General features: G+C 39.2%; 1 protein-coding gene across 1 annotated transcript in view; it reads left to right on the plus strand.

The window, feature by feature from the left end:
• LOC129379650 (NACHT, LRR and PYD domains-containing protein 5-like) overlaps positions 1 to 19,636 on the plus strand; it is a 77,722-nt gene that overhangs the window by 30,991 nt on the left and 27,095 nt on the right. Inside the window, 1 exon segment of the mRNA XM_055060447.1 lies at positions 4,727 to 4,805. Within this exon segment, the coding sequence (XP_054916422.1) occupies positions 4,727 to 4,805 (79 nt within the window).

Here is a 19,636-nt window from a genome sequence, read left to right on the forward strand (position 1 = left end):
TTGTAGAGAAACTTAAAAACATCATAAACCTGATTTTATTTGTTTAGCAAATATTTTAAAGAGAGAAAAACACTTTTATCTCCTCACTAAATTATTGCAAACTAGAAATCCCTCTAACTGAACTACAATTGTTTTAATATTCATCCTAAATAAATCATTTTCTATTAGTTTATAGTTTCTTTCATTTCTAACAATGTTTCTTTACACCATGAAAGTTTATTATAGACTTTGTAAATAATCAATGTTGTTTCTGATCTCTACTAAATCATAACATTTTTAAGTTTGCACTTTCATTTATTTATTTTCTTGTTACTACATTAAAATGTTTCCATAATTTAGTGTTAATCTATTTTTGTCACATCATTAAAATTTGTAATTCTCCTTCCATTAAACTGTTGCTGCTCCAAACTGACCAGATCAAAATAATGAATCAGCAAATAAAGTAAATGTTAACAAATTAGATTCATTGCATAAATCATTTATGTAAAGTAATAAAGTTTAGGATCAAGTTCTGACCCTTGTGGTTTTCCACAGGTAACTTCTAGTAAATTATAATTCATATTATTGTACATTTTGATGTTTTGAGTAACTTTTACCCAGGAATGTGAAATGAATTATGATTCAGAAATAAGAGAATAATTATATAAATATATATTGGAGACAGTTTATATGAGCTATAGTAATAATCTGTATTATAAATGTTATTTCAGCTGCAGTAGTTTGGTGATATCAGGAACTACTGATTATTTGTTGGATCTTTCTGATTATATTCAGTTTGTATTTATAGTCAGTTCAGTTACTGCTGCAGGAATCAGCTGTTATTTTTCTCTGGACTTTTTTCTCCTCATGATTCCATCATGAAACATTTTCATCAGAACTTCTCTTTTCCTCATGAAGGTTTTATCAACATGTCTCTAATTTCACTGCAGATTTTCTGCTGCTCTGAAAGAAGAAACTAAAAATCATGTGAGTTGTGATGTCATCAGTCCCACCACATCCCTCACATTTACTTTCAGTTTTAGAGTCAGACTGTTGTTCATATATTCTTCATCAACTCTTTGGATCATTTGATCAAACTGTAAGTTTTCTTGGTTTTTCTAATTGAACTTTGATTTACTTGTTTTTGTTTTTTCTCTCTCATGTTTTTAGAAAACATCCGCTTCTGATTTCTGGTCAAAGTTTCATCTCTCTTCCTTTTAAAGTTTAATCTTCAGGATTATTAGATTAGTGATGAACAGCTGATGTTTCTTTGGTTTTTCTCTGAACAAATTATTTCATGTTTCTATTTCCTGGATTCAAACTTTGAGTTGTTTCCCAAAACAAGATAGAAGATTAAACCACGATTTATCAGATATCCTGACTTAATTACACATTGATTTGGTTTCTCAAAAGCAATAACACATATGTTACATTAATCCAATTATCCACATATGTGACAATTTATCCTCTGCCAATAATCTGGCAGAGGATAAATTGCTGTTCTTAGTTCATCCTGGTTCCCCAAACCATCAGAAACCAAAGTGTTTATCAGTGATTCACCATCTTGTCTGCATGTTTTGGTCTTTTTTCCCTTCCTGAAATAAAATGCTGCAAATTCATGTTGATATTCAGTCATGTACTATTATTATTTTTAACATTATGATGGTAGAAAATACGCCAGCATCTCAGTGGGGAGCCAGACTCAGATGACAATAATTGTTCTCACTATTAAACCTCAATGCCAACTCCAGACAGACAAACTTATGATCGGTTCTGCTGAGTTTGCAAATTCTCCAAGGTTTATTCCTGAGGTTTCAGGAACTGCAACTGAACTGTTCGTCTCAGAGGAACCAGTTCTTGTTTGTGGTTCTGCTCACACAGCATCTGAGTCTGAATGTTCACAGCAAGGCATTTCCTTGTATAAGACAGGCAGCCTCTCAATGGGCAGAACAGCTGCCAATGTTTTCTGGATTTATGATATACCAGATAACTGACAAGCCCAAAAAGCTGACATCCTGTCATGAAAAACTGAGTTGTATAAACATCTTAAAATCCTCAACCAACAATATGGACAGACGCAGGGCTTTTCATATCTTTTATACTGTTGTTTTTCTAAAGAGGGAGAGGAAATGAGAAACCTGTAACATCAGATGAATGTCTGATGTTTTTTTCTTCTCTGAACAAATTGATTTATAATTTTTCTTTCCTTGTGTCGAACTCTGGTCTATATGTCTGACAGCATTAAAGTCAGACACAACAAGTTTGTCCCACTTCCTTTAAGAATTAAATGCTGTTACACTAAAATGTGTTCAATTCAGTCAAATTACTACATAGTTAATCTTTAATGGCACATTTAATACACTTGTACAGTTTAATAATTAACTAACTAAAACACTTCCTGTTCAGGTTGAATCAGTGAATGTAAATGTTGCTCCATGTCTCCATCTAGTGGACTGATAGTAGAAGTGCAGCAGCTGATGGCAGCTTCCTCTGCCTCTCTGCTGTCTGACTGCATTCACCTGACACTGATATGAAGCAGAGAAGAAGAGCCAATCAGAGGAGGAGCACTGATCTTTTTCCAGCACTAATGATGTAAGGATGATCAGAGTTGATGTGCAGATGAATGATGTGTGTTTCCTCTGCAGGTGAAGCTAGAAAGTGTGTGTGAGCTGATGTGGATTCAGCAGCATGGATCAGTGTGAGGACAGAGAGGAGGGAGTCCCTCCCTCTAAAACCACTCTGTGTGGGGAAGATGAGAGCCAGAGCAAAGGTCAGAGGTGAGGTCACCATCTCTAACTGTCCACAGCCCTTTTCACACAGCGTTCACTATATCAGGCCAGAACAGACGTGGTGATGAAGCTGCTGCTGCTCCTCTTTGCTGATTAAGTTCTAATCATCATGTTTCTGTCAGGATCCATCAGACATGCAAACCAGAACCAGAACCAGAACCCAGCTGTGTGTCCTTTAAGAGCAACAGGTCAAATCCTCGTCTCATTTACTTTAAATCTGCTGGATCTCCACAATCAGAGAGGTGAGCTGTTTCTAACTGCTGTAACTTCTGTTTATATCTGTTATTGTGGCCATGTGATGATAAGTTCTGTTGGGTTCTGTTGTCATGAAAACATTGGACTGAATTTCAGGTTATTTTACTTTTCATACGTCAAAGATGTAATACGTATGATGTCTCCATGAAACATGTACCAATAATGAACATGTTACTATGAACACAATAAAGTTCAACTGGATCCTTTGTACAAAAAATCAAACAGGTCCGTTTGGATCCACAGTCTCTACCCAGAGCTTCACTAGTTAACAGAATCTCTAAATCTGATCTGATGTTTACCTGACATCAATTTAACCATCATTCATTGGACAGTTATTGACTCCATACAGAAAGAATCTTATAAATCCTCAGTCAGGACTCACTCTTATAACTATTATGTTGACATGACATTTGGACCAGAAACATTTAACTGTGTTTTATTCTGTTTTGTTTAAGCCTAATTTTTCCAAATGAAACACTCATTTATTTAGTCTGACATTAATATTAACACAAGAACAAATAGACAGAAGTGAATTTTATTTCTAGGTTGATATTTGCATCTTTCTCTAAAATCTGACAAAAGACAGATTCATTCTGAAATAAAACATTTTCTATGAATTATTTTTATGATTCCACCTCTGAAGTTCAAACATCATCCAACATGGCAGATTATCAACCATTTCAGCAGTTAAACTAAATATTTAGTGGATCTGATTGAGCAGTGGGCTTCAGTGTCTCTAACGGACCATCTGGTTCTGATTGAAGCTCCATCAGATCCTCCTTGGATGGTCAGAGTGGAAATGATTCCTGGTTCTGCTCCATGTCAGAGCTCAACACTAAGATCACCAAACTGTTCTCTCAGTCATTTAAACCAACATGTTGGTCTCAGAAACAAATCTTTCTGCTCTTTAAAGAAGGCTGGACATTATTCAGGAGGATCAATGATCAGGAACATGTTGGAGGATTGGACCGGTTCTGATAGGAATCACTTAGAACATCAGGTTGATGATCTGTCTGGTTCTGGTTTTTGTTTACAGTCACATAAAAATTATCTTGAAAACAAACGATAGAAAGTTTCTAATAAGAGTTTTTCTTTCAGGATCCATAAGAGATTCAAACCAGAACTAGAACCCAGCTGTGTCTCCTTTAAGAGCGACCGGTCAATGGATCATCCCATTAACTTTAAATGTCCTGGATCTCCATCATCAGAGAGGTGAGCTGTTTCTAATTGCTGTAACTCTGGAAACTGAACCAGTAAGAACTCAGATGTTTCCAGTTATATTTTTAGAGGTTTGATCCATTATCTACAGAAATCAGCTGCTCTGTTCTCATAAAAACACCTTCATATCTTTATCTCTGGATGTTGATGATGATGTTCTGTTGCTTCCTGGCTCCATGTCAGACTAACAGTGGATCACATTTCCACTGGGAAATACCTGGTAAAGCCATTCTGGTCCATCAGGACTTGGTTCCTGTGTGCATTGTGAGAGCAGTTCAGCAGGGAAGGAAAGCTTCATGATGTGGTTGGTGAGATCTGCTGGAACTCAACCAAACTGAGCTGATGTGGACCATCTGAGGTTCTGCTGGTTCTTAATGGGATCAGCAGGAACATTAAATCTTTAAAACTAATTAGATCACCTGGATCACTGCTCAAATCCAGATGTATATTTCCTGACTTTCTAATTGTTCCTGGTTCCTCCACAGAGTGGACCAGCAGAGCTCAGAGGTTCCCAGGGGTCCATCTGCCCAGCAGGATCAAACACAACTGGACTCCATATTTATGGTCTGTATATGAACAACAATTGATTTTCCATGGGTTCTGTTCACAGTCACCTTCATGCTGCACTTTGTTGACCAGAGGACTTTTCAGTCTGTCCAACATCCATCTGGTGTTTGGCTCCATTATTTCACTCTGACGTTTCTATTATTCTGATCCAGCTGCTGGAGGACAACATTGTTACTTTGTGAAGAAAGAACTGCAGAAGATCCATAAAGTTCTGAGTCCAGATTACCCAGAACATTCAGAGAGTCAGAGATATGATGAGGTGTTGGAAGGTGATGATGAAGAGCAGAGGAGGAGCAGCAGAGAGGCAGTGATGAAGATCACACTGAACTTCCTGAGGAGGATGAAGCAGGAAAAGCTGGCTGACCATCTGCAGACCAGTAAGAGGATTTCTAGAGATTTGAAATGATAGATAAATTACACATTTGCTGAAGTGATGTAATCAATTCAAAAGATGATTTTCTTTCATATCTGATTTTCATTTTTGTGTTAATTTAGGATATTTTGCTCCAGTTTGTCAACATCAACTTAAATCTGACCTGAAGAAATTCCAGTCTGTGTTTGAGGGGATTGCTAAAGCAGGAAGTCCAACCCTTCTGAACCAGATCTACACAGAGCTCTACATCACAGAGGGAGGGACTGGAGAGGTCAATGATGAACATGAGGTCAGACAGATTGAAACAGCATCCAGGAAACCACACAGACCAGAAACAACAATCAGACAAGAAGACATCTTTAAAGTCCCACCTGGAAGAGATCAACCAATCAGAACAGTGATGACAAAGGGAGTGGCTGGCATTGGGAAAACAATCCTAACACAGAAGTTAACCCTGGACTGGGCTGAAGACAAAGCCCACCAGAACATCCAGTTCATATTTCCATTCACCTTCAGAGAGCTGAATGTGCTGAAAGAGAAAAAGTTCAGCTTGGTGGAACTTGTTCATCACTTCTTTACTGAAACCAAAGAAATCTGCAGCTTTGAACACTTCCAGGTTCTGTTCATCTTTGATGGCTTGGATGAGAGTCGACTTCCACTGGACTTCCACAACAAGGAGATCCTGACTGATGCTACAGAGTCCACCTCAGTGGATGCTGACAAACCTCATCAGGGGAAACTGCTTCCCTCTGCTCTCCTCTGGATAACCACATGACCTGCAGCAGCCAATCAGATCCCTCCTCAGTGTGTTGGCATGGTGACAGAGGTCAGAGGGTTCAATGACCCTCAGAAGGAGGAGTACTTCAGGAAGAGATTCAGAGATGAGAACCAGGCCAGCAGGATTATCTCCCACATGAAGACATCACGAAGCCTCCACATCATGTGCCACATCCCAGTCTTCTGCTGGATCACTGCTACAGTTCTGGAGGATGTGTTGGAGACCAGAGAGGGAGGAGAGCTGCCGAGAAACCCTGACTGAGATGTACATCCATTTCCTGGTGGTTCAGACCAAAGTGAAGAAGGTCAAGTATGATGGAGGAGCTGAAACAGATCCACACTGGAGTCCAGAGAGCAGGAAGATGATTGAGTCTCTGGGAAAACTGGCTTTTGATCAGCTGCAGAAAGGAAACCTGATCTTCTATGAATCAACCTGACAGAGTGTGGCATCGATATCAGAGCAGCCTCAGTGTACTCAGGAGTGTTCACACAGATCTTTAAAGAGGAGAGAGGTCTGTACCAGGACAAGGTGTTCTGCTTCGTCCATCTGAGTGTTCAGGAGTTTTTGGCTGCTCTTCATGTTCATCTGACCTTCATCAAGTCTGGTGTCAACCTGATGGAAGAAACACAAGGATCTAAGAAATCTTCATTACTGAATAAATCTGACCTAAAATCTCTCCATCAGAGAGCTGTTGACCAGGCCTTACAGAGTCCAAATGGACACCTGGATTTGTTCCTCCGCTTCCTCCTGGGACTTTCACTGCAGACCAATCAGAGACTCCTACAAGGTCTGCTGACACAGACAGAAAGTAGCTCACAGACCAATCAGGAAACAGTTCAATACATCAAGGAGAAGATCAGTGAGAATGTGTCTGCAGAGAAAAGCATCAATCTGTTCCACTGTCTGAATGAACTGAATGATCGTTCTCTAGTGGAGGAGATCCAACAGTCTCTGAGTTCAGGAAGTCTCTCCACAGATAAACTGTCTCCTGCTCAGTGGTCAGCTCTGGGTTTCATCTTAGTGTCATCAGGAAAAGATCTGGATGTGTTTGACCTGAAGAAATACTCTGCTTCAGAAGAGGTTCTTCTGAGGCTGCTGCCAGTGGTTAAAGCCTCCAACAAAGCTCTGTAAGGACACAGATTGTTAATGCAGTTATTTTTAATAAAATCTTCTAATTATGAGGTAAATATTCATGTTTCAATATCTCTTCAGTGTCCCATTGGGGGTGTGCAAAAAAAAAAAAAAACAGACTTCCGTCAGCAGCTGGACATAGTGTTGCATATTAAAGCAGCAAAACTCCTCCACTGTTAAAAAAATGAAATAGGAATTTTGTGGAATTTTATAATGCTCTTTCCAATTTCCTTGTTACTTGTAGTTCAGTCCTTTAATGCTGGAGGTAGAAAAACAATAGAATGAACCAATTCACAAGAAATGCAAAGGTTGTAAAATAAGATAGATCCTTCTCTGTCCAAAAAAACATTGTTGATTTGAAAGAACATAGATTTTCAGGAATTGTTTAATAACAGATTTTCCTCCCTGTCTCCTCAGACTGAGTGTCTGTAACCTCTCAGACAGAAGCTGTGAAGCTCTGTCCTCAGTTCTCAGCTCCCAGTCCTCCAGTCTCAGAGAACTGGACCTGAGTAACAACAACCTGCAGGATTCAGGAGTGAAGCTTCTCTCTGCTGGACTGAAGAGTCCAAACTGCAACCTGGAAACTCTCAGGTAACTCTGGACTCTTGACAAATTGCTGCAGCTAAGGTGCAAAAAGAAGCATAATTACAGATCCATCCATCCATCCATCCATCCATCATCCATCCATCCATCCATCCATCCATCCATCCATCCATCCATCCATCCATCCATCCATCCATCCATCCATCCATCCATCCATCCATCCATCCATCCATCCATCAGTTCAGACTTTGGTCTCTACCTCAATGTTCTCATTTTCTCATCTTGTGATAAATTGTGTGTCTGTAGCTTATCAGGCTGTTTGGTCTCAGAAGAAGGCTGTGCTTCTCTGGCATTAGCTCTGGCATCAAAAACCTCCCATCTGAAAGAGTTGGACCTGAGCTACAATCATCCAGGAGACTCAGGAGTGAAGCTGCTGTCGGCTGGACTGAAGGATCCACACTGGAGACTGGAAGCTCTCAGGTATGGAGGAACCTGCTGCAGGAGCAGAGAAGGTCTGATAGAGGAGGAAGAGGGAGAAATGTCTTTAGTCAGAGAAAACAGAAGTTCAGTTAGATTTCCATGATGATATACTGATGGCAGAAAGATTTAAAACAATATTTGATGGAGCTCCAGACCAATCAGCCCCAAAGCAAAGATGAGAAGAAAAGTAACTCCATGTTGGTCAGATGGATGTTTAAAGTTCTGGGAGAGAAAAATAAAGAACTTTAGATTTTAAACAAAACTCGCAACTTTCAGGATTTAATAAAATATAAATTACATAAATAGTGAAGAAAACAATTCATGAGGCAAAGAAAGAAAGTGAGAATTTTAACAGTTTCATCCATTTAGTAGTTGATCTCCACCAGGGGGCGACATCTGGAAAATGATCAAAGAATGAAAGGAATCAGGAGAGAATGGAAATCCCTTGTTTTCCAGAGGAAATGAAGAATTGCAGTGAATGATGGTGAAAAAGTAGAATTGTGCTCTGTTTACTGGTAGAAATTAAAAAACAATAATAAAACCTTTTAGACAGATCCAAGAAAAGACTAATGTGTTCTGGTTTCCAGTAGTTGGGAAAACTTTTGGGAATGTTCAATAAAGTTTGGGAAAAATTCCCAACATCTTGGAAAAAGTAAGAAAGTACTGGCTTTTAAAAATACTTATAGACCCTTCATGTTGGAAAACCAGGGAAATATCCATCCGACCAATCAAATTCCAGATCAAGAGCTCTGATGTCATATAGGATAAATCAGGGAACTCTCACATTTTCATCTACAGTCATATTCAATAAATTAGAATATGGTTCCCATGAGGCTCATTTGTCAGGTTTTAAAACAACTTCAGCAAATATTAAACATATTTATCATTAGAGTCACATTTCTGCATTCATTGTTTTTATTGATCTGTAATCTGATCAGAAATGTTTTTATGAGCTGTAAGCAACAAATCATCATCATTAACAAGTAAAAGCTTTAAAACAGCTTGTGGGGAATTAATCTGCATGATGTGTTTAACTTGTGAGCCGAGTTACTGAAATACTTTTCATAAATATTGTACTTTATTGAAAATGATTGTAGTTAAGGATGCTAGAGAGACGCAGGTCATCATGAAATTCAGATGCATAAAATCACAAATTTAATCTAAACTGTCACAGAGAGAAAACACACAATAAAACATGATTTATCTGCAATTTGTTCATTACTGATTGTTCCTGTCTCAGTGGAGGACAATGTGTGTCTGAGAGACATGTAATGTCCATGTTTGCTGCTGAAAGAGACTGATGGTCTGACCCTCCTCCTCCTTTCAGGGTGGAGCCTGCTGGAGCCCAATTCTTGACTCCAGGTCTGAGGAAATGTAAGTGTGTTTTTCATCTGATTCATGACAACAAAGCAGCTCACATTCAACCATCTTCAAACTGTCACATCACTCATTCAGGAGTCAAAGTGTCAATAAATGATCAATAACTGCAGCTGGATTGTGTTTGTTCTTTCCATCAGATTCCTGTCAACTCACCATCGACACAAACACAGTGAGCAGAAAACTCAAACTGTCTGAAGACAACAGGAAGGTGACATATGTGGAGGAGCTTCAGTCATATCCTGATCATCCAGACAGATTTGATCACTGGAATCAGCTGCTGTGTAGAACTGGTCTGACTGGTCGCTGTTACTGGGAGGTCGAGTGGAGAGGAAAAGTTTATTTATCAGTGAGTTACAGAAGAATCAGGAGGAAAGGAGACAGTGCAGACTGTGTGTTTGGATGGAATGATCATTCCTGGAGTCTGAGCTGCTCTGATGATGTTGGTTACTCTGTCTGGCACAATGACAGAGAAACTCGTCTCTCCTCCTCCTCTGTCTCTAACAGAGTAGCAGTGTATGTGGACTGCCCTGCTGGCATTCTGTCCTTCTACAGAGTCTCCTCTGACTCACTGATCCTCCTCCACACCTTCAACACCATATTCACTGAACCTCTGATTCCTGGATTCAGATTCTGGTCCAGTTCTGGTTCTTCAGTGTTTCTGAGTTGATTCTAAAGTTTTTCCTCCTGTCAGAGAAACTCTCTCACTGTTGAACAGATAGTTCAGTCTCTACAATCTATTTCTTGGTGAAACGATTCTGATTGAGTCCTTGGAAACTTTTTCTTCTTCCAGTCCTTTAAAGATGGAAGCTGGGATTATTCCAGGATTATTCCAGGATTATGTTGCTGGGCTCAAGCACAGATGACATCCGGAGTTGCTTTGCGAATTACAAAAAGGGTTTTATTTACCTTTATACAAAAGTCCGCCTGTCAACACTCGGTGCCTAATGCTACCCTAACTGCAGCAAATTTACAAAATTTGCTGCAGTTTCTTTTTATGTGTTTTAAATAAAAACATTTTTCTTCTGCATTTGGTTCATTTGCTGCTCATTCTGTTCTTTTCCTGTTCAAATTTAAATATTTGCATTAAAAAGATTTTTTCATCAACTCTGCCTCTCAGAAAGTCCTAATTAAAGTAAAACATTCCCATCCCATGAAGTTCAGAGTACAATGCTTTGAAGCATAAAGTGGAAAAATATTAATATTTTCTGTTTCATTTAGAACTTCTACCTGAAACTCAGAATCTGCAGAACGTTTATCTCTTTGGAGAAAAATCCAAAAGTCAATCACAACCAACATTAATCAGTTGGCTAACCAGAACTTTAGGAATCTACAATTGTGCATTATATGCATTCAGAAGCTCAGTTCTGTTTTTACTCAGTCAAGTTATGAAAAGTGAAAGAACCACATCTTTCTCTCTGAACATTTTCCTGCATGTTCTGTGTTTGTGGCTGAACTAAAAACAACCCCAACCTGTCGCATAAGCAAGTGCAAATTATTGATGGGCATATTTGCATTTGCATGAATTTAGTGCCATCTGCTTTCTGCTCTGATTTGGATTATTTTGCTTTACCAAATCACAGATTAGTCGTCATTGACGGCTCAAACATGAATGAAGACAATCTTCCTTAATCTGAACAAACATTTTATGTCGACCACTAAACCTTTTAAACGGCCGTGGCAACATCACTGACCAGTTAGATTCATATTGTCTCCCACCTGCCAAGAACGTTTGAGTATCTCTTGACAAAAAGTGAAAAACAGGTTAGCAATGTTTTAAAGACAGACTTTTATCAACTTTGTGACGTCATGTGCTGCTATTTTCAGTTTGACTTTGTAAATTAAAACCAGACCCAATCAGTTTATATTTCAAAGACTCCATGCCTGATGGTCGGTACATGTCATGCTCTTTCTTGCATGTTATTCTTGCATGATTTCTTAGTCTTGTGCTGAGTGTGGAATACATGTGGATATAAACAAGAATATGCCAGAGCTAAAGTCCACTCTATAAACTTTGGCAGAGTGAGCCATCCCACAAAGGGCTTTTATTTCTGCTTCAGTGGCTTTGAAGGATTTTGTCAAAGAGGGATATTTGAAAGACAAAAAGACACGGCCAGAAATAAAACACCTGCTGCTACGTTTGAAAAAGGTGCAAGGACTGAGATCTGTGGACAACTTCAGGAGCCTTTGAAACAAGAAACTACCTTTCACAAGCACCAAGTAAATAAAATTTGTTCATTGGTTCTATCAGCTCACAATTGCCGTCCGAAAAGGCAGTTATCAAAGACAACATCACACATGTCAAGTCTTTGGTGTTTTGAGACCCACGAGAAAGCAGAAAAAAAAGAACAGATCAATGTGGGGAATTATTCACTTTGACTGCCTGTCCTATTGGACCTTGGTGTTTTGTTCAGCTAAATTGTCCAGGTGGAGGGCGATGGTGAACCTGACAGCCTTGTGCCACCATGTTTTAAACCATACTGAAGTAGTGTGCCTTACAAAAGATTACTTATCCTTGAACTTTTTCTAATAATTTGTCTCATTATAGCAGCAAATGGATGTTACATTATCTACAACACAAGACAATGTATAATTTCAAAGTGGAAGGAGATAGTGCTATGGTTTTTCAAGTTTTCTTAAGAAAAAGATAAATCTAAATATGCTGTAGTTTGATTCCTCAAAATAAAATGATTTTTAGATGTCAGAAAGCAGTCGACTGATGTACTCAGATGTTTGTTAGAGAACAAACCTCAGACAACATCCCTAGACACGCAGTCAAAACTACTCATTTACTTAAACCATGTCCTGATTTAGAATGAGGCAGACAAAATCCAAACCTCAATTCAACATCTCTTAAAAGACTTGTAAATCGATACTCACAGACAGTCTCCATTCACACTGGATGAGTTTGTTTTTTTTATTTTGTCAAGAAGAATGGCAACAATGTTGCCTATCAGATGTGCAAAGGTGGTAAAAACAAAACCTGAAAGACATGCAGCTTTACCTGATGCAGGAGACACGTTGACTCGCACAAAAGCATCTTACTTTCTTTTGTAAAGTATTTAAAACCATCAATCGCTGTCATTGACTTCACAAAGGTTCTGGACCTTGTGGTGGTCTGTTCCTTAACATCTCAATGAAATACACTGAATCTTGTGGTGTATTTATTTGATTCAGTGTTGTATAGTAACAAAGTAAAAATACTTCACTACTTTACTTAAGTATATTTTGGAGTACATCATACTTTCCTCGAGTATGAAAATTTTTGATAACTTTCACTTTTTCTTGCTGTTTTCTATGTTTTCAGTGTGTTTTCTGGTTTGGTCACATGATCTGCAGACTGACAGACTTTTAATAAAACCTTCAATGGCGGCTAAAGCAGCAGGTCAATAGTGGTGGAACCAAAACCAGCTCTGTCTCAACTGTTTGCTGAAAGAACATGGAAGATGGTGAGGAATGTTTTAATAGAGAGCCTCCATCCTCATGTCGTGGCCATTTATGTTAAGTTTTGTGAATTATAATTTGCACCGATTTAGTTTCTTGTTTTGTGTAGTTAGAATACATTCAAGTTGATTTAGAATCAACATTTGTAATAATTTTTGTAGAATTTTTGGGGAAATAAGAAGTTCCCAACTGCATCACTTTTGTGACGCCAGTGAAAGTGGGTTTGGTGCTGTATCTTATCTTAGGCTATCTAATTGCAAACATGAAGTGTGTGTTTCCTTTGTCACTGGTAAAGCAAGGGCAGCACCATTAAAACAAGTGACTAAACCACGACTTGAACTTGCGGCCGCAGTTTTAGCTGTGCATCTGGACAACATGCTGTCATTTCAACTTGGACTCAATCTGAGAGAATCAATCTTCTGGTCTGACAGCACAACCGTCCTGCAGTACATTGCAAACACAACGACACGGTTCAAAACATATGTAGCTAATAGAGTGTCCATCATTGGTGATTTCACAAAGGTTACTCAGTGGAGAAACATCAGCTCAAAGTTAAATCCAGCTGATGCAGCCTCTCGAGGCAGGAAGGTTGGCTCTTTTTTAAAGTCTTCCACCTGGATCAATGGGCCAGAATGCCTCACAAAACCTGAGATCCAATGGCCAGCAGGTATTAAGGAATTACCTGTCCATTTAAAAACTGACCCAGAGGTTGAAGATGGGGTCCTGACATGTGCAGCTGTCCTGGAGGAAGTGTGTCCCATCTCTAAACTGCTCATGTACTTTTCCGGTTGGACAAAGCTAAAAAGATGTGTAGCATGGATCCTGAAAATAAAAGAGGCTATGAACAAAGAAGTTGCCAACAGCACATTGTGGAAGTCAAATGTGTGATAAACAGGACATAAAACGGATGCTCAACTCACAACTGATGATCTATCCAAGGCTGAGGAAGCCATAGTGAGCATTGTGCAGACAAAACATGATGGCAATGAAATAGCTGCCCTGAGCTCTGGTGCAGTGAAGAAGTCAAGTCATCTGTACAAGCTTGATCCTATTGTTACTGATGGTGTGTTAACATTTGAAAAGATTCAAGGGTCATGAATAGCTTTGCAAGACACTCTGTTATGTAATGTTGTTCTTTATGCGTCTCAATAGAGCTGCATGAGGACCGACAGTTCATGCCTTACACAGATCATGCTGCATTGAGATCTGCTAGCTTCTCACAAGTCAGGTTCCAAGATTAAGCTTTTTCAGCTGTTTAGCTAAAGAATACCTGAATGGAAAGGATAAATATTCAAAATTATTCTGCTTTACTAAACTGTTTTGGTTTATTAGCAAGTACTCTGGAAGTTATTTTATTTTATTTGTTTTTGCATTTTGAAAGTGCTTTCAAAGAGAGTGTCATTCCAGCTGCATTACAGGGAGAGTCATAATACAGCTGAATGGATTCACTGGTGCTGAACTCTGGAAAGGCCATGCTTTAAGGATCACCAAACATAACATTTCCAACCACACAATGCATTACAATGGCCTTCACACAACAGAAACTTGTTTTTTGTTTTCTTTTTCTGACAAAGGCCATGCTGCAATGCTGCACTTTCTGAAGACTTAATTAAAAGCTGGACCAGCAGCATAAATAAATAAATAAATTCAATTGTGAGTATCTCCGAAATTAATATTTAGTTTTATTGATAAGTTTAAATGAGAGAGTGGGCGGACAAAAATAGAAGAAGTTGGAAAGTTTTGGGGTTTTTTTCAGGAGTCTTCAAGAGAGACAGGACACATAGTTAGTGAATATTACTCAAAAGACACCATAGGCTATATTAAAATATACTGTAACAGTGATGGAACTCAGTGCTCAACATTTCCTTCAGCAGAAATATGAAATCTTAACTGTCTGGACTCCATGTCAGAGTTTCAACATGTATGACCTTTGAACCGTTACATCCCGTGACTTTGCACTCGCCCATTTGTCAAGTGCAGCATCAGATGAAATGGACCGGGCCGCTCTGGGTCCAATAGAGGTCCCTGCTAACTGAGACAGGCCGTCGTTGCTCATGTTTGAACCAAGGTGTGTTTGGATGAGCTTCAGCTAAATGATCTCTCTGCAGATGCCGCTGTCAGAGGCCTGGTTAAAATACTCTTAGGGCTACTGTCACATTTGGAAATACCAAATCCAGATTCTGCTGAGTCATGAGGAAATGTCCCTTTTCTAGAGCCTTGAACCTGTCAGTAGACGGCTTGCTGGCTAGATTTCTTGAATGATGTCTCTTGACACATCACAGCTGGTCAGGGCAAATGTGGTCACTGATTCCTGCAGCTTTTGCTCCATTTTAATGGTGAATTTAAATTCCTCAGACACCAGTTGGAAAAACTTGTGTCTGACAATTTCTCATGGAAATTGAAAACCAGTTTTAAACTGAAACTATGTTTTGTTCCAGTTCTTCATACAGGATAAAAAGTTGTACTTTCAGGGAATTCAGCTCCAGTCACACTTCACATCCACATCCATATAAACATTTGGACCTCATCAAGGTCAGGACTCCAACCCTTACTTTTATTAATTTTATATTATTTCATATTATTTTAGGGACTTCAACCCAATTTAATAGCACCATCTACTGACGTTTCTGTCGGTTGGTCTTGTCTGGTCGGATCTCGTCGATCCGTCATTGGCAGAATCAGGCGCTGGCCCGGCCAAGAATTCACTTCCCAGGACTTTGTAATCCAAGTCCTGTGGACTCTGGCCGTGCTCGGTTTCAGTGGGCCTTTCTTTGTCTGTCAGCGAACGGATATGTTGGAGATTCAGGTCACGGCACCATTTGATAGGTCATTTTTGTTTCCCTGAATAAAAAGAAGCAAAAACAATGTTAATGTTGATCAGTTGTTCTGCAGAAGGAGAAGACATAGAAGAGCTTCTTGTTCCAGCAGCTCTGCCATGTGTTCTGCCCTTTGTTTTCACATCTGATCTTTTATTGAAGGAAAGAAAGGGGCTCTGCTGATAAGGAAAAGGGGCGGCACAGGAAGCAAACAGAGATTTATCACTGAGACGTTTCTCAGAAGTTCTCCTAAGACCAGCTGCAAAAACATGCTGGAGGTTAAAGGTCAAACACTTTAGCAAATTTCTTTTCTCACTGGGCTGAGAGAAAACTAAACTAACATTTCAATAAAAAACAAACTGGTAGCTACTTATGTAAGAATGATAATAAAACATCATTATTGTAACAAATTTTTTCCTTTCATTCATCAGATTTCATTGAAATATTGATCAGTTTTTCTCAATCTGATCAGTTTCTGTTTCTATCGGCTCCTATTTTTCTCAACATGTCAGATTTGAATATTAAATCTTCCTTTTGTAAATTTGCTGCAGTTTTTCATGTGTTTTAAATAAAAACATTTTTCTTCTGCATTTGGTCCATTTGCTGCTCATTCTGTTCTTTTCCTGTTCATATTTAAATATTTGCATTAAAAAGATTTTTTTATCAACTCTGCCTTAAGGCCACAGTGAAATCATATTGACAAAAAACTTCTGAAAACGTCTCATTTTAATATTTAATTATAATTTCTGTGTGCACAACATTTCAAATGCTCTAATAATTGCAATGGATAAACATATTCTAACATATTTAATTTCCCCTGATGGAAATCCTGATACATCAACGACCCTGAAACAGATTTTCCTCCAAAATCTCAGTGATTTCCTTTTCTTTCAGTCTTGCATCCACATCAGCAGAAAGAGATTTTGAAACCACTGAAATATCATCAGTAGCAACAATTTCAGGATCTAAAAGCTGAACTCTGACTTCATCTAGTTGAGTATCAAGTCGTTGAATGGAGGTTTTAGACTCCTGGGTAGTTTGAGCAGTGAATGTAACAAACAGCCATTGATAGAAAAAGCTGCTGTTCCTGTAAATGACGTCAACATGACAGTTTGGTTTGATATGTCAGCCTCCTCTCCATCAGTAGAAGAGGCGACTGATGGATCTGATGATCCAGAGCAGTGCTTGCTTCAGATCAATACATTTAATCAGCTGGGATTTTCCACTTTCTGCTCCACCGCTGACATAGAAGTAAAATGGATGAGGGTTCAAAGCCCAGAAACACTGAATACACCAGTCTCTTACTGCACAGAACACACAGGCCTGGTTCTGGTTCCGGTTCTGATCCATTGTGCGTAACACAGCTGGACCAATTGAAGGCTGTTCCCTGATGACTCTGACTTCTGTTCCAGCATCAGACTGATGACTGGAGTCGGGGCAACATCCTGTTGTTTGTCATCATCAGATTATCTCAGATTCTCATCACACTGTAATCTCACAGCTTCAGATTCAGGAGCAAGAATCCACCATTCATCATCACATCGTCTCTGTTTGGTTCTGGTTCTTCCACTGCATCTGAATCTCCTCACTAAAGTTTCTCATGTTTGTCTGTCTTGATGCTTTTCACAGACTCAATGTCCTCAGAACCAGAAGTTGTTTGCAGCCAGAATAGTAGAAGAACTGATGGGTTTGGACCATCATAGTGTTGAAATAATAATGGTGCCGACTGAATACCAAAATGAATCAGCAGCATTTTAATGCTGGGTGAAAAAAAGAGCCGACCAGGCAGACAAGAAGGTGAAATCAGAGACAAACAGTTTCTCCACAGCAGAGAGATGGATCACGGCGCTCTTCCTCCACCTCCTCGCCGCGCCCCATCCTCATCCTCCACCACCTCCACTGAGTTCTGATGGGTCGGTTCAGATCCTCTCTGGAGATCAGACACCAGAACAGAGGCGGATCAGAACCAAAGCCAGCAGCTCTGCTGAAGCTCAGGAGAACTCTGAGTCCAGATGTGGACCTGGTCTCCTCCAGAACCTCCTCTGTTCTGCTGTGGAGGAACTGTGTGGCTCCAGTTCTGCAGCAGGACCTTCTCAGCTGCAGCAGAAGAAGAAAGGACTTCCTGTGTTCAGGTTGGATAGAAACCAGAATATTTTCTAGCTTGTGGTTCTGCTTCCAGCGTAGATGTTCTCCAGGGTTCTGATCTGGATCTAGTGGACTGTAGAGCTCATCAGGTTTCCTCTCATCCACTTTGAGATCTTCAGCCTCCTTTAGATTCAAACTGAAGCTTCTTCTGACAGATTAGCTGCAGCTGATATTTAGCATGATGTTTATTATTCTAGCCTCAGTTTTTTGTTCTTCATGTGACTCCACTGAATCCAACTCTGATGTCGTCCACTTCACAAGTGATGAAGATCCATTTTTCTTTCACTTCCTGCTGATTTCTTTCCAAAGCTCCATTTTTTCCAGGAGGATCTTCAATGGTCTCTTTAGATGATGAAGGAACTCAGACTGACTCCACCCAGCTGGTGCTCCAGGTGAGCAGAAACAAACAAACCCTAAAGTCATTCATAATGAAACCTTAGAACTGGTTCTGGTTCTGATCACTTTTGACCGTCTCTGACATGCAGCTCTGGAAGAAAAGAAGAGGCCACTGCACTGAAGCTCATTGAAAACCTCCTGGTTATTCAGCAATACTGATTTCTGATCTCTTCCTGAGTTCATATATTAGTATTGTTTTTTTCTAAATCAACTTGTTTTCTTTGCATTATTTGAGGTCTGAAGATCTTTTTCCTTATTTTCACCATTTTCTCATTTTCTGCTAATAAATTAAAATGAAATGTCAGTAGTTTATAGAAAAAAAGAACAAAGTTCATTTACTCAAAGAGTTCAGTTGGTTCCAAGTTAAAAAGATTCTGGTTCCATTGGTGTTGAACAGAACCTGGATCAGCAGAATAACAGCAGATCCAGTTTTATGGGAAGTGATCCTGTCTTCAGGCGTCAACAGAATAACTTTCCTCTGTCAGACCAGTCCTGACTTGTTTCTCCTCTTAAGACTTTCAGTTTAAATTTACCTGTACAGGTGTGGCACCAGTCTGGATCTACCGTGGTTCTGTTGGGTCTCAGCTTGTTGTTCAGATTTTCTTCATCAAATCTTTGGATCATTTGAACAAACTGTAAGTTTGCTTTGTTTCCTACTTGAACTTTGTCATCAGGATATTCCTGCTTGTTTCTGCTCTGATGTTTGGACAAAATGTTCACTTCTTAATTCAGCTAAAAAACTTTAATATCTGCTGTTTGAAGGCTAATCTACGGGATTATTAGATCATTGATGAACTGGAATCAATCAACATGATGAAGAGCTGATGTTTCACTGTTTTCCTCTCTGAACTGATTCATCATTTTATTTCCTGTAATCAAACTCCAGACTCAACTATTGCTGTCAAACACAACAGTTTCTCACTGCTTTGTTTCAAAATGACATATTATTTTTCAAATGTCTTTGATTCAGTCAGATTATTAATTAGTTGAACTTTGATGGAGCAGATAATTGTTAAACTTGTACAGTTTAATAATTAACTAACTAAAATACTTCCTGTTCAGGTTGAATCAGTGAATGTAAATGTTGCTCCATGTCTCCATCTAGTGGACTGATAGTAGAAGTGCAGCAGCTGATGGCAGCTTCCTCTGCCTCTCTGCTGTCTGACTGCATTCACCCTGACACTGATATGAAGCAGAGAAGAAGAGCCAATCAGAGGAGGAGCAGCTGATCTTTTTCCAGCACTAATGATGTAAAGGATGATCAGAGTTGATGTGCAGATGAATGATGTGTGTTTCCTCTGCAGGTGAAGCTAGAAAGTGTGTATGAGCTGATGTGAATTCAGCA

This window comes from Poeciliopsis prolifica, unplaced genomic scaffold, assembly GCF_027474105.1.
Source record: "Poeciliopsis prolifica strain line A6 unplaced genomic scaffold, Auburn_PproV2 SCAFFOLD059, whole genome shotgun sequence".
NCBI classification, from domain to species: Eukaryota; Metazoa; Chordata; class Actinopteri; order Cyprinodontiformes; family Poeciliidae; genus Poeciliopsis; species Poeciliopsis prolifica.